Source organism: Vulpes lagopus, chromosome 5, assembly GCF_018345385.1.
Source record: "Vulpes lagopus strain Blue_001 chromosome 5, ASM1834538v1, whole genome shotgun sequence".
NCBI lineage: Eukaryota > Metazoa > Chordata > Mammalia > Carnivora > Canidae > Vulpes > Vulpes lagopus.
Window position 1 is genome coordinate 98367925 of NC_054828.1, and position 16393 is coordinate 98384317.

The 16393-nt window shown below is 45.9% G+C and overlaps 1 protein-coding gene across 1 annotated transcript in view; it reads right to left on the reverse strand.

Annotated features, from left to right (window-relative positions):
* The window catches only part of ACOXL (acyl-CoA oxidase like), a 351756-nt gene that overhangs the window by 62692 nt on the left and 272671 nt on the right, over positions 1–16393 (reverse strand). The window contains exon 17 of the mRNA XM_041756084.1: positions 2355–2425. Within this exon, the coding sequence (XP_041612018.1) occupies positions 2355–2425 (71 nt within the window). The remainder of the gene's footprint in view (positions 1–2354; positions 2426–16393) is intronic.

Consider the following 16393-nt stretch of genomic DNA (forward strand, 5'->3'; position numbering starts at 1 on the left):
TTCTGCCACTGCCAAAGTCTCAAGCCCTGGCTGTGTTTTTCCAGAGATATCTGACCTTGGCTCAATCGGTATCTGACCTTGGCTTAGCTACATGTTCACCTCTTGCATCTTCTTGTGGTCTTTGTGTAGAGCACACTCACAGGTCTGCATGGAATATTTGTCCCTAGGTCTCAGATATCTCTGTTGTCAGGATACAACAGCATCACATGCAAATATCATAAAAAAAACCAACAACCCAGTGTATCTGGTTCAGATCTATAGTTTTTGCCTCCAACAACTCTTCCCCCAATGAAGTTGAATTAAATATTGACGTTATTGCAGATCATCTTCAAAGTGAATAGCTCACCCTAGTAAACGTATACTGGATGATATATGGTTATAATCAAAATGATCTCCTGTGACCCAGAGCAAGTTCTCCCACATAACATCTACAAAAAATCCTGCACACCATTGTCACACCCACACAGTGCTCTCTGATATGTGACATTAGAAACCTCAATCTCCTGAAAAAAAATCATAAAATAGTTTCAGTTTATATGAACTGAGCACACGTTTTGTTCAGTGAAACTTCTTTGATGATGCCTGTTCAAACACTTATAAATATTGAGAAAACTCCCACAGGTATCATCCTCAGCTGCCACAGGACATTTTGTAGAAACTAACAGGGAAGACATAAGATACTGAATGTCACTGGAGATCATGCACATGCCGGGACACTTTAGGATGCCTTAACCTTCCTTTGCCACCCGCAACTGCTGGTGTCTGAGCAAGTGTTCCAGAGAAGCCAGGCTGGGGAAGTAGAAGAGTCAACAGGAAGGTGAGAAAGTGAGAGGAGACGCAGGATTTTGGTGGCATCTTTTTCCAACCTCTCGCTATGTATGTGAAGAAGCTCAGAGTGACTGGGGCATCCCAAGTCACTAGCATTACCAAGCTGCACACAGGAGTGCGTTCAGCAAACAGAGGCACTGCGGAGAGGGAAAATGGGGGGTGGAGGGACAGTAGAAGAACAAGAGAGAAGAGAGAAGGAGCAGATATCAGGAGAAAACACTGCACAGAGTAGGAAGGAAGAGCCAAAAGGCTCTGGGCCCTTGTCCCCTTGAATAGTGTCAGGGGGTAAAGAAGTGAGTGTCTGGGGCCCAAGAGCTGCTTCAAGGCCACAGAAACACAGACCATACCTGGGAGGACAAGTCTTTGGAAATAAGTGTCAGGTCAAGGGATTGAGTGCTAATTGGAAAACCTCAAGACACTGAGAAAAGCTCACATGCCTGACTTTGTGCGGTTCAGAGTTGGTATATTACACCCGGGACCCTGGTGGAGCAGGTCTCCCAGACACATCCATTATTCCATATCGGTTCTTCTTTATTATAAAATTAACATCACTGAAAGCTCAGAAAAAATAAGACAGACCAAAAATATCACACCTTAGGCAAATGAGTTGGAAATCCCTTATAGTGATGCCCTATTTTTTCCACCCATCTCTAAAGTCAGAGGACACCTGGTATGGTGTTTAGGTAAGAGATGCAGTTCCTGGACCACACAGTTTCCTGATGGTACAGAATTGAAGTGACGTCATGGAAATGCATATATCTCAAGGTCACTCTAAGTATAGTTTCTTGGTGAAAACATGAGTCTTAGTCATTGGTGGGAAGGTATTTGTGTACCTTTGTGACTTGCCGGTATCTACTGCTCTCTGCCTTCAAAGACAAAGTTTTAATTCAATTCATGCAGGCTGCAGGCCAAGTTTTCCCACACTTTCGGCTCACCTAGATGTACAACCTAAATGTAGGTTATACCACACCTGTGCTCCTTTGTCATTCAGAAGGAAATAAAACAACTGTTACCCAGAAATGGTGAAGTTTTTCTTCCGCTCAAGGGCAAGGAATCTATGACATAAGATGCCCACTCCAGCGGTTAATCTGAACGGTTTCATTTGTGTAGTGTTCCCCATGGTGACGAAAGCGAGGATGTGGCAGGCACAGAACGTATGGAATCCTTTGTCTTAATTAGAAAGTACAGTGAGAGTCATGGAATTTGGCCAAGCCTCATAAATCTGCTAAAAGAATCAAGACTCTGTCAGATAAGCTTAAATAGAACCAACTGAGCCCTCTGGAGAATTAAATAGATTCCCTGCTAGTAGTTGACACCCACTCTCCTGTCACTTTGCTGCACTCCACGGACGGCGGGTGTGCTCATTAACCAGCAACCCTCCTACCCGCCGATGACAAGTTTATCCCCACGGAGCACAGAACTCAGGGATGATAAATTTACTCCTGCTTGTAAAAATGAAACTCTCCTCAGGGCAATAAAAGTGCTGCAAGCCTTTAAGGAAATCAGTACTTTGTCTGATAACTTACCTTCATTAACAAAGCCTGGTCCTCTTGGTCAGGACAGCTCCTCACTGCCAGGGAGAACTGCTCTAAAGTCACTGGAAGGGAACAAACCGAAAAGGTGAATGACCTCCCTTCAGCTCCCAAGCTCCTCTGGTATGGAGAGGAACACTGCAGTTATAACAGACACAGGGGGCGTGCTACCTGCCTGTCCCTGGTGATAGGATAGAGAGAGCTCCCTCTGTGCCCGGACTGGGTCGGGGCCAGCACACAGGGACTTCTGTACCATCGTGAGCTGGGGTGACTAACATTAGAGCACAGGGCTATGACCATCAATAGAGCTTTATCCTAAACCTCCAGGAGGTCCTGGGTTCAGCCACCAATGACCAGCTGGTCCCCCAAGGACCACATCATATCCCTGTTTTCTATGATCTCCATTTAGAAAAGCACCTGCCTTTGTAAATTTGGCTATGGTAAATTTTCTGTCTGCCTTCTGTTGTGATTCCCATGGATTTAAGGCCTCTCATGGTGTGAACATGATAACGGCCCCCGGTGTTGACCTTCAGGCAAATCCCCCAAACTCCTCTCTATACTTCAAGTCATGTTTTCCAGCTATTCTTGTCCAACAGAACGGCAGAGAGAAACTCAGGAAAGCTTGAAAAAAAAAAAAACCCAACAACTTTAAGGACCCATTTAAATTGGCCACAAGAGTTCTAGGAATATTAATTTTGATAATTTACACAAATTACGTTCCCTTTTCTGTCACGGTGGCTGGGCTCCCATCAAGAGCCCACTTGTGTGGCCACCCCCTTTTTATTTTGGTCTAACTAAACACCAAACCACACGCTGCCTTCCCTGCACACTGTTTTGACTATGTTATTTCACTTTTTAAAATGCTCCCATGAGTCCCTACCACCCTCAGATTTAAATCTATTTCTTTTGACAGGCATTAAGGCTTTAACTTAGTCAACCATCTAGATGAGCCTATTATTTCTAGACTCAAAGCAGTGTTCACTCTTCTACCTGCCATAACCTTTCACCACCATCTGCTGGGTACAGTCCTACCACTTGTCTTTGAGCAGAGCAAAGCCCATCCCTCCCCTGGAACCTCGCAGGCCAGCCCATCCAACCATTCAAAGCCCCTGACCACCTCTGGGGCCAGCCCAACTTCCACAGAGCTCACGGAAGTATGCAGAGCTACACCCAGCCTCATGACTAGGGGACAGCCTGACTCCACTGTTCTGACTCCAAGGATGTCTGGATGTTATGTTTACAAATGCAGATATTTTGAAGATAATTGTATCATCAAGAGCGAATTTTCATGAAGAAAGCATTGTCTTGGTAATTATTTTGTGTTGTGTTCAATGTTACCTATAAAGCACAAACCTTTAGTTTTTAATCTATGACTAAGTTATTCGGTGCAGTTGTGACTGTTATCATTTGTATCTTGTGCTGATGACTTTTTCCAAGTCTAAATTTTTGCTCTGATCCAGTCAAAATGTGCTCAGAACCAATAGAGGGAGTCAGTGTTGCCTGCTTTATATGTTCATCCAGTTTAGCCATATTCAACTGGCTAAAATGAATATTAATTACACAGAATCTTAAATTCTTTTTAAACAGTTAAAACATTTTAAGAGTTGAGAGTTGAAATATAATACTTTCCCTGTAAGAGGAGCTCAACAGAAACTCAGCTTGAGATAAGAGCCCAAGGCGAGGGCTGAGTTCATATGAATGCATTTGCTCACCCATTCAGAACTCACCAGCCCATGGAAGACCCTGGAAGCAACAACCCCACTCCCAGAATATGGTCATCAGCTCTGTTTTGGACTTTCGCTGTGATATAGTTTGGTGTGACAAAATATTGAACTCTATTGTCTGAAGATGAGTAAAGAATACAAATTCTTAAGCATCTACAAATTTAGATGCTAGGTTTTCTTTAGACATTTCTGAAGGTAGCTATTTCACTTAGTAAAGGTTTATGCTGTGACTTGGAATCTTCCTGAGCACAGGCCATGGGAATCTAAATGCTTGCTACTTGCCTCCTTGGAGGGCTCCTAGATTCTTGCTCCCACCTCTCCTCCTCTGTAGTGACCTCAGAGACATACTTCCAGCTGCCTGTGGCTGGACTCCACTGTGACACTTTTAGTTGTTCACAAGATGTGGCAACCAGCCAAGGCAGCTATTTCTTTGAACTGTGAACATACAATCCAAACCAGTTGACTTCCATGCCTAGCCAACCCTTCCCTGAATTTTCCCATTTTTTGTGGAACTGTCTTCCACCAGCCAGTAGGCCCAGATCTCTGGGCCACAGAGCCTGCTGACCCTTCTTGCACAATGTCTCCCCAGTGCACCCCTTCTCATAGCATGGGTGCCACTTTGACTCTGCATAATGCTTCTGCCTCATTCCCCAACATGGATGCCCCATCCCCCTCTCCAGGCCCTGGGCCCATTGCTGCCACCACAGGAGAACTAGCACTGCCAGATCTCTGCACACACCTCCTTCTCTCTACGTCTCAGCTCCTCTTCTCTGGTGGAAAGCCCCCTTTGCCAGCCCCTTGCTATCATAAATCCATGGCTGGGTTCTTGGCCACATGATCTGCTCAGTCTTCTTTCCATCTGCTCAAACCCTACCCTTCTTCTGGGCCCAACTGGTCAAGGTGGAGTCAGATAGCTCTAACTTGAGGTCTTCACCTCCACTCCCAGCTGTGTCCTTTGACGAGCCACATGCTCTCCCTGGGCCTTAATTTCCTACAGTCACCTGTGGAGACCAGTGCCTGCCTCGTGGAAGTGGTGTGAGGATGAGTGGAGAGGCCATAGGCTATGGCACTGTGTCTAGCACAGCACTGGCTCCCCACTCTGCACCCTTGAGAAGTTTTCTCTTTCCCCATCACATGGATTTCTTCCCCATTTCATGCCTTGGTGGGACACATTACACTCTGGATTCTTCTCTTTTTTAAACAAATTTTAAATTTCTTAAAGATTTTATTTATTTATTCATCACACACACACACAGAGAAAGAGAGAGAGACAGAGAGACAGACATAGGAAGAGGGAGAAGCAGGCTCCCCAAGGGGAGCCAGGTATCATGACCTGAGCCAAAGGCAGATGCTCAACCACAGAGCCACACAGGCGTCCCTGGGTTCTTTCCTTTAAATCATTTTTTGGCTTATAGGTGCACACACTGCCTTGTCTGAGGAATGAGCCTCTGTACTCCAGAGACAGCCTTGTATCTTTTCCCAAACTCTGGTCTATGCCTGTCATGTCCAACATGCCAAAGTCACCACCCAGTTTTGTGGAACTGGACTGGAGCGCCCCGTGGGAATACGGGGCCCACAGATGGAGTTTCCCGCTAACTGGTTGGCTCGAGTCCACGAGGCAAGCGCCTCTCATCCCATCCACACAAGCAACAAAAGCCAACCCCGACAACTGGGCACCAGCAGAAGCAGGGGTTTCTCAGCTGTTTCCTCTTGCCTTAGATGTCAGTGTGACCTATGCTTTCACGCCAACAGTGGGCTCACCACTCACCTCACCCCACTCTGATTTCTACCAAATTGCAAGAGAAGACAGAGGGTATAAACCCTGCCAACTCTTCCCCACCAGGTCTGGTGGCCTCTGTGCCTGGGCTGCCTAACTCATTGACAAGGACTGCTGAGAAGCACCAGAACAATGTTCATGTTTCATTCCCCCTTCCACTCCTTTCCCCGACTTTTAAATAAGAAAAAAAAAAAATGGAATATTACTCAGCAATTAGAAACGACAAATACCCACCATTTGCTTCAACGTGGATGGAACTGGAGGGTATTATGCTGAGTGAAATAAGTCAATCGGAGAAGGACAAACAGTGTATGTTCTCATTCATTTGGGGAATATGAATAATAGTGAAAGGGAATATAAAGGAAGGGAAAAGAAATGTTGGGAAATATCAGGAAGGGAGACAGAACATAAAGACTCCTAACTCTGGGAAACGAACTAGGGGTGGTGGAAGGGGAGGAGGGCGGGTGTTGGAGGGGAATGGGTGACGGGCACTGAGGTGGACACTTGACGGGATGAGCACTGGGTGTTTTTCTGTATGTTGGTAAATTAAACACCAATAAAAGTTAATTAAAAAAAAAAAAAAAAAAAAAGAGGGACCTCTGGGTGGCTCAGTGGTTGAGCCTCTGCCTTCAGCTCAGGGTGTGATCCCGGTGTCCAGGGATTGAGTCTTGCATTGGGCTCCCTGCAGGAAGCCTGTTTCTCCTTCTGCCTGTGACTCTGCCTCTCTGTCTCTGTCTCTCACGAATTAAAAAAAAAAAAAAAAAAGTCTTTTTAACAAAAGAAAAAAAACCTCTAAAAATGAAAACATCTGTGGTATCTACCTTCCTCTACCCCTGCTGCTGATTCAACGGGCTGACTGCCTGATGAAAATAAGGCAGGCAGGAAAACACAAGGCTCGTGGCAGCAGCGCGAGTCTCCTTCAAGGACTCTGGGTGAAATGTTTTTATTCTACATTGATTGTTTTAATGCCTCTTAAGGGTCCCCGGGGTGGTTCATGTCAGCAGGGGGTTGCAAAGGCTTCCACCTGCCTGAGGACAGTTCTCTTGGTTCGATCCACCCACTCTGTGTGACAGAAAGATGGCCTGATGGTAGAGGGAGAACAACAGATTTTGAGATAACAAGTCGGCTTTGGGGTGGTGGGGGGAGCCTAGAAAAAAGTGACCGGGTTGAAGTAGGAAAATGGTAGTTTGGGAGAAAACACTTAGAGGCCAGCGTGAAATACAGATGTCTCCTCTTGTGGCTATGGGCCACCATGGGCTCAGATGTGCAGTACGACAGCCTCACCCCTGCTGCCATTTCTGAAAGGTAGACAGGATTTTTCAATGTGGGAGATCCCTAAAACAAGGAAATGGTTGTACCTAGAATATCTTTCATTATGACATGTTAATGCAAATAAGAGGGGAGAGTAAAACAAACCAAATGTACAAGAGCATTGAACTTGTGTTTCCCTTTGAATTATGGCTCTAAGGTTGAGGAACTAAGGCTAACTCAGCAGGCACAAGTGACCTTAATAGATAACATAGGGCGCTGTGTTGCTCAGGAATGCGGTCTCAGAATGTTCTTTCAGCTTCTCTCACAAACCCTGTGACAGTGCCCTGGAGAACTGGGATCCTGCCCCAGGTGCCAAGCTTTAACTCTACCATTTGTCTGGCTTCAGCCTTCTCCATGGGGCAATGGGGGAGTGCCCACCTGGAGTCTGCCCCTCACTTCTCCAGGTACCCAGGATCCTGGAGTAAAAGCTTGAGTCTCTTCTCTGGGAATGGACTCCATCTGGTGTGTGTATCCCTAGACTCATGGGGTAGCCAAGGGAAGCCGTTTGCAGGGTGGGACACTGACCTCGTATGTATAGACTAGATGATCCACATGGTGTGGGATGGATCTGGGGGTGGGAATAGTCAGGGATCTGCGATGGGGATGCTTCTCCCCATGCTGCTGAGTGCACAAAACTGAGCCTGAGAATTGTAAATTGGAGTCTGGCCTTCTGGATGAATGAAGCTACATTTGTTCAGGCAGGAAGACAGAGTATATTTTCTTCAACACTTTGTCAGCTTGTTTTACACACTTCCCCTAGGCCCCACACATAGCAGCAGGGCAGACTTGTGCTACGGAACAAGACCTGATGCTAAAATACAGGCTCACCCAAACCTCTTCAAAGTCAGGCCCTTCCATCTATCTCTGGAAAGAGGACACAGGTCCCAGCTGCATCTCCCCTCTGGTAGGAGAAGGAGGCTTTCACCTTTCATACTTACAATGAAGATAAGGAAACCAGACATAGGGAGGCAGACATCTGCCCCAAAACAGATTTCCACCTGGAGGAATGTGACAGCCAAGCACCCTGGAGGCTGGGCACTGTGCTCTGGAAGCAGTGCTCCCTTGCTAATGCTTCCCTGGCACTAGGGGCGGCTGGTCCCACATCTCCAGACCCTTGAGGGTCTGAGGGTCAGGTTCACATGGTGTCTACACCCGAGGCTTCTGGTCCAGGGTCCTCCACTTACTCTGTGGCACAACATGGAGCATGCTGGTGGCTGTCCCTCAGCCCACTGCTCTCACCTGTATGTGACAGCCTGCTGTCAGCTCATTTTGTAGAACTAGCACTCCAGGTTTCTGAAGTCCCCCACACACCTATTCATCAGAACATAACAGGGAAATGTTGAAAGGGAGAGAGAGAGGGAGAGAGAGAGAGAGAGAGAGAGAGAGAGAGAGAGACAAAAGGCCTTCAGAAAAAACTTCAGGCCTTCAGGTTGGTTTTTTTTTTTTTTTTTGCAGAAAAAAACCTCTACTTTTGTTTTCAGAATCAACACGGAGGGTGAGCAGGGGATTTTAACTTCTTGTCAATTTGCAGTTTGGGCAGTTCTAGCCTCTTGCCCATTGAGATGTGGTAAAGCTGGCCCACAGGGGACTTCCATGCTCGGCAAGGTGCCACGGCTCGCTGCCTGGTCCCCTAGCCTGGTCTGGCTCAAGTGGCTCATTCCAGAGAGCAAACAGAACACGGCACGTGCCACCTGCCCCCGGCTCCATGCCCACGTCTGGGAGCACGACAGGAGCTCACAGGGCCCAAGTTCTCCTCCGGGCAGACAAGTACTAGTTCTCTGTGACTAAGTCTCTGCCTGAGTACTAGGACCACAGCACCATCAGAGGGACAGCTTTTGGACAGAGAGGGGGACTTCTGCTTCTCTAATACAAATCCTCATTTCAACCCCCTCTGTTACCTCCTCACTGAAGGTCTTCAGCCTCTTGCTTGCTGGCCACAGCCCCATATTTTGTTCTTTACTCTCTGCTCCCACCCACTCTGGGTCTCTTTCCCCAGTATATCATGGCCAGGGAAGTGACCCTCAAGTGACCCTGGGTCTGAGGGTCACTCTCTGGCTGTCCCTTCATTTGCCTCCTACTGTCTGTCTACCCAGCAAAGGTCAAGTGCTGTAACACAGCTTTCAGCCTACCCCACAACCCTGTTCAGCCCACTTTTTCAAAATTCAGTTTTGTTTCCTGGCCTTCTCCCCTTATGGTAGAACAGGGGCCTTGCCATTCCCTGAACAAGGCCTTCACTTTGTCACCTTCACCTTTGTCCACACTGTAGCCTTCTCCCAGAATGCACTGCCATACTTCTAACATTAGGATCCTATTAATACTTCAAGACCCAGTACCGAGGGAACCTCTGGAAGCCATCTCAGAGTACTGTGATGTCTGCAAGCTCCCTGTACCTCTCATGGGCTCATCACATTCCACACATACGAGGGCACATGTACTCATATCTTATTTCTCTCCTACACTGAGAAGGGTCATATATCATCCTAGCCCAAAGTCTTGCAAGGAGAAGGTCCTGAAAATTGTATAAGCAAATAAACTGCCAAGTATTTCCTGCCCACTCCTTTGAAATCTGTAGGAGCTGTGCCCGAAGAGGGGAGAGCATGGTGTAGCAGAGACTACATCTTTCTAGCAGGCAGCATGTCAGTTTGGCCAGGCGCTGGATGGGGATGGCAGTGGGTCCTCCCTGCCATCTTGGAATCCTTAACCATAGTCTAAGCCATGGGAGTGACATGTGGATGACTGCTGCCAAGGGCTAAATGTGGGCACTTCCTGTGGGGAGCAGGGGCAGGCCGCGGGACAGGGCAAATCCTGTCTGCAGTGTCTAGGCCTTGGGAAGCAAGTGGCTCCCCTTTCTCCATGCCTGTGATATCACATGCCCATCTGATCTTCCTTCTCAGGGCTCTTCCCTGTCTGTGAAGCTGGTTATAAAAGAGAGCCAGCTGTGACCTCTGGCTCAGGTCTGGCACACAGTCACAAGAGGAAGCAGGCACACTTGTCAGTGACTTCCCAGAGAGAGTCCTTTCAGCCTGGGCCAAACGTGACCATTCACTCAGCAAAAGATAAAAGCATAGCTCTAAGGAACCCCTCTCTCCGGAACTTGCAATCTTTCCATGGGTGGAGAGGCTGCCTACCCTCAGATAGATGGGGTACTCTCTTGCTTATTCAATGTGGCTCTCACCTCACCATGGCCAATGGGTGCTTACTAAGGTGTACACCAGTGGTGGCCACTATTTCCATATCTTCTCCCTGGCAGACAGCCTTCCCCATGGGACTGCCCCATCCACTGCAGATCCCTTGTTGTAAAGATAACTCCAACCATGACACTCAGCTGGAGGTCACACTCAACCCCCTCAGTGATCCACGAAGAGAATAGAAGTTGACAAGTTTTGGAAAAGCAAGAGCTGTGGACTCCAGATATAGCATTTCAATCAGGAAGATAATAGACATGATGGCTGTGAGCAATTGCCTGGGGTATGGCATCAACTCAGGTGTTCCATTTTGAGGGGTTTGCCTCTCAATTTAACATAATGCCATGCTCAGAACTTGGGTATCTCTATGTTCTCAGGCCTCTCTGCCATTCCCCATTGTAGGGTCTTACTCACAGGCCCCAGATTCTCCCCACACTGTACATATCCAGGCTGGATTTGGTCCTGTCTGCTCTAACTTGGTGCCAGACAGCCCAGCCCTCTCTGTACAATCCGTATGCTTCCTCCTACCTCACCCTTTGCCTCTCATCACTCTCAAGGTTCTGTAGATTATTTCCCTGTAACATCTCCAGAATGGCTCCCCGGCCCCTACCAGTCCTGCCACCAATGCTTCTCAGTTTGTATCCTCATAGCTGTGTGCTGGACACCCTGGCCTGGCCTCCCTTGGTCACAATTCACCTCCAAATCACAGCTGCATACTCTTCCTACAGCCCCAATCTGGTCATGCCTTCCCCTGTTCCACATCTTTCCCAGAGCCCCACTGACTGTGGAGGTTGATAGTGAAACCTCCCAGACTAGGCCTACGAAGGCCCTGTGGGATCCTGACTCTTGTTCCCAACGTGTACCCTGCACTTCAGCCACACCAAATCACAAGTGCTCTCCCAAATCATCTATGAATTTCATGCTTCTCATTCTGCTCTTCCTTCTGCTTATAATGTCCTTTCCACCTTTGTAATATAGGTAAATCTTACCCATCCTTCAAAAGGTAAGGTCTCAAATGCTGTCTTGCCAAGCACTTCATAGGGAGCCATGTGAACCCCATACTTAAGTATCTCCCAAGTTCTCTCAGAGCATCTGGTCTATGGAGACTGTCATTCCAGCTCTGACTAATGCTCCTTGAGAGCAGGGGCCATTCCCTACTGGATATTGCATCTCCAGAACTTAACATAGTTCCTGGGCCATGGTAGGCCTTCAACACATTGGATGAGGAGGGGTGAAAAAGGAGTGAAGGAAGAGGGCTCTACATCCATACTGTTTCTGAATGACAATGGAGTAGATGCTGGACTCAGGTAGGGCAGGACAAGATTTTAAATGCTTGTTCTTCATGGGACTGAGTTTGAGAGACAGAGCAAGGTTCCACGTCCATGGGACATCCCACCATTTTGTCCCACAGTCTGAAGCAATACCTTCATCCTATTCCTTAGGAACACAGTCTTCATGTTCCTTGCAAGAATGACTAAAGCAAACCAAAGTCAAGTCCTCACAGCTTTAACTGGTCCTGTGAAGCTGGGACTTGAGAAGGCATCTCTGGTGCGTAGATCAGAACCCAAGTGTCTCTTTAATCAACTGCTGACAGAAGCTTTTTGTGTCAATTATCAGAAAAATTCAACGATCTGTCCATAGCCCAGAATGGATTTGCATAAAATTTAATTTGTCTTAAACTTCTCAGGAATGAAGAACTATAAAATGTGCACAAGGCAAGGAACTTTAGTGTTATTGTATCCAGAAAGTGCATTACATAATAGGAAATAGCTATTTCTAACATTATAAAAAGTCATTTTTTTCTTCCATGTTATGTTTTTGTGACTAGCTTACTTTCTGGTTCATGCACTTTGACCCTCGAGATCACAGCAAGAAGTGGTTAGACACCATCTATCTCTACCACATGAACTTTTTGTTCCACTCTTGGGCACAGAACACTTTTCACCTATAATTATAGAAATCTGGGGGAATTTCCTTATTTTCCAGGCTTCCAATTAAGAGAGTGAAAAAAAAAATAAGTTACAATAAAAAGCTTCCTCCATCTCTACTTACCCTGATGTTAAATAAACTTTCCCTGGTGGGTTTTCAATGTCCACTTTGATAAGCAAATTAGGAATCCTACATGTCAGTAAAAGAAGGTGAATATTCTGATGAAAACCTTGCTGTTAGTTATCTTGTAATCACTTCCCTATCTAACATTCTAGGCCACTTGAAGTATATATTACAACTTGTTACTTGATTATATCTCAGGATCGAATGCTGCATTTTTTCCTCTTCAGTTCTCACATTTCTGAGTAAAAGCCATCATTTTCAAGTTAATAGGGCATTATGTTTTCTCTGCAAATAAAATCCCATAACTCTCAAGCAAAGAGAGAGGTAAATTCATAAAGAGGAGACACAGCACTATTTTTCCTCCTGACATTTGGGATCTACAATAGGTTAAAAATGATATTTTTATCTCTGGTGATTTATCAAACTCCAGATTCCATAAAAGATAAACAGATGCACTAAGGAAAGGATATATCATCTTAATGTTTCATTGTGACACTTTTGGTATCTGAAGAGCATGTATATTAAAGATCTCTCCTCCAAATACTCAATAGTTCCTATGATTTATACAGTTATTTCTTGTTTTTAAAACACATTGAAGTGAGAACATGCCAAGAGACACCTTAAAAAAATGGTCACATTTGAAACATACAGATTATTTATAGACAAAAAAAAAAAAAAAAAAAAAAACAACCTGAGAGCTGAAAGAAAATCTGGTTGTCAACAGACAGTTGCTTTTTCTATGTTTTTTTCTGAGTTCATTTTGGTTTTTGTGTGGGTGGCTCATGTGAACTCAAAGGTTATTTGCTAAATGTTTTGTGAGATTAGAACATGTTGTCCTTTAAAATCTAAATTTAAATTTATGTTGGTTGCAAATATGTTTCACTTTAGAATATGGGATCATATTTTTAAAATAGAAAATCATACCTAGAACTGCTATGATCAGACAAGGGTTCCTTGTGTGATGCTCCTATTTTTATTCACAGTTTAGAAGGTATTATTCTTAATCATATTCCTAGCAGGAAAACTCACAGTACAGAGTTCGGCCGTAAAAATGGTTTCTTTTTTTACTTTTGTGTTGCTTTCACCTGCCAGTTTGGGTACTAATTAATCTTATTTTGAAACTACTTAGGTGCCAGAAGCTGTAAAGTCAGTGTGTACTGCATATCAGATCTTTGTAGTACAAATATAAGGTACATTTTTCAATTATAGGATGGGGAAAAAAGGAGACCCTCACCACCAGCACGTTTAAGGTGGGGAGGGCTTCTTTTTTGTGCCTCTTTAGCAATGCTGAGTAACCAGATTCAGATCCAAGCAGCATGTATGGGTCCCACAAGGTGGGCAATCAGCTGGGATTTGAATCCTCCTTCTGCTGTGTGACACTGGGCAACTTACTTCATCTCTCTGCGCTTAGTTTCCTCAGATGGAAATTGGATAGACAGTGGCCCCTTCCTCACTGCTTCAGTTGAGGGATTAATTAATATTCCCGCCACAACATTTTGCACAGGGCTGGAAACACTGAGCCCTCCCTACATGTTAGCTGTCCTCGTGATTATAGGACCCTAGTGCTTCCTCACATGATTTTTCATTTAATCCCCACAGAAAATCTGTGAGATAGAAAATATAAGATGCACTACTTGGAGACAAACTTGGTAAGAGTAGTGAAAAAGCAGTACAGGCCAACTTTAACATAGGAAAGTATGTGTTAAATAAATATACAAAGAAAAATCTCCAAAAGTTCAAGAAGGCTGTGACTCCCAGCCTCTGGTGTTTATCTGTGGGAAGGAAAGCCCTTGGAGAGTTGGTGGTGGGAGGGTTTTCCTCAATATCTGATGCCTAGAAAGCTCTGCTGAGCAGTGCTTTAGGGTTAGCCAGCCTGAGGGCCAAGTCCTAGCTCCACAGCTTAGCTGGATGTGATTCTAGGCAATTGGTTTCTCCTCTGAGCCAGTTTCTCAATGGCCTCTGTCAGCATGTCTGGAGATGGAAGAAATGACAATGGCTCTGGTACGGGGAAGGCTTCAACAGATGGAGGCTGCAGTGATTCTTATAGTCGGCCAAGATGCTGGTGCTCCAGGGATAAGTGACATTTTATTAGCATCTGGGTCAGGTACTGCAGCTAAATTCTGTTCATAATAGTCTTCTCCACAGAACAGATATTATCCAAGAGTTAGACTTTGCTTTTTCCACGTGTCCCCTTCTTCCCAGTGCAACAGAATCCTCAGGTCATTTGTCATAAAACGATTTCATAAGTTGTCACCTCCTTCAAAGAAGGGTTAGCAGAGTCCTCTCAAGATGGCTTTCTTAGTGACATAGTCCCAAGGGGGTGATTTGGGGCCTCCGGGGCTCAGACTTCTAGCAAGGCCAGTGTGACAGCATTTCTTGGGTGAACAGTACTTGGGGTCTCTGGGTTGGGCTTATCCAAACTGCAGATGTACTTATGGGGCCATGTGGAGAAGGCAAGGATGGGTGGGTGGGTGGCGAGGGGCGGCGGGGGTGGGGGGGGAGAAACCCCAGCATTTTAATGACAGGAGCAACCTTTATGATGCTGAAGAACTATTCTGTGGATTCACAGAAGCCTGGGAGCCACGCTTCATCTCACCCAGCTTCCCAGAACGGGAAAGGCTAGGAATGTGGTATGATGCTGGGCAGTCTGCATCGTAGAACTTTCTCTTCCTGTGTCCATTTGCTCATGAAACTAGTGCTGCATGCTCTGCCAAGGGTTGGCATGCAGCAACTCTTCAAATTCAGTCGCATTTCTTCTTCTTTTCTTTTTTGTAAGAGCCACCATCTACATTAGCCCAAAGTAGCCCTATGCTCCTACTTAAAATGGTCTCCATTTCATTGGGTGCCTCCCTCAGCAAGAGCCTCCACTCTCATCTCTGTGCCTTGGAGCAATCTTGTGCCGGCTCAGGGAAGGCGAGGTCTCCCTTCCTTTTTCTCCAGGTTTGTTGCCACTGCCTGGCATTCCAGACAGCCCCTCTCTGCCATCCCAGACTTTGGGCTTTAGAGACCTGGCACCTCCTGCAGAGGAGGTCACGTGCTCTGAAGTGGGGGGGGGGGCCTCAACTCTCCACTGAAATTTTTGCTCTCAGGAGCTAATGGGTCTAATGTTCAGCTGTGTGATCTGGACAGAGGGAATAAAGCTGGAGATGGTCCTTCTCTTCCCCTGTGTTGGGGTTGCCAAGATGCTGATGCAAATCATGCCTGCCCATTCTTGGCTCTCTAGTTGCCCTCAACTGCTTCTACCACCTACATATTTAAGGGGTGCTAGATGAAGAGGAAGGCCAGCATCCGGGGCAGCAGTACCCAAAGCTCCTCCCTCCCACCTCTGACCACCTGTCAGGGTGCACTAGGACTGCTTCTAAAGATCATCCCACTCAGAGGGTCCCTATGGGGAAAAAAAGGCACACAGGTTGTCCCAGCCAACACAATACCTGTGGTACCTCTTCTCCTTCCCCACCTGCCAGACCTCCATCTCCAGCAACAATAGCAAAACACACTGGAGAATTCTGTATTTGAATAAGATGTGTTGACTTTCAACTTTGGTTCCACCCCAGGGGGGCAGGTTTGCTCTTCAAGTGCAGAGGATTTAGGGTGTTGGGGCACTTCTGTCGTTGAATGTAAGGCGAGTGACAAGGACCTAAATTCACACGGATTCCTGGATGAAGTTATGGCATTTTATTTTTCTGAGCTGGAATAATGAAATGCACATTCAGTGAGGTGGTAAGTATATTCCCACAGTTCCCTGGAAGATGAATGCCAAAGCTAAAATGAAATCAAGGTGAATGTAGTTTGTTTAAAGACTAGCCCCATTAACAATGGTGACAAAAAGTGCTGATCCCACGAAGAATACTGGAACAAGCACTCGTGGATAAAATACCAAAATAATGCTTTAATAACACATATGATCACATTTTTATTAACAAAGGAAGTCTTGTTTGGAAACAAATCATCCCTGAGAGAAGTCTGAAGTTAACCCTCTGATAG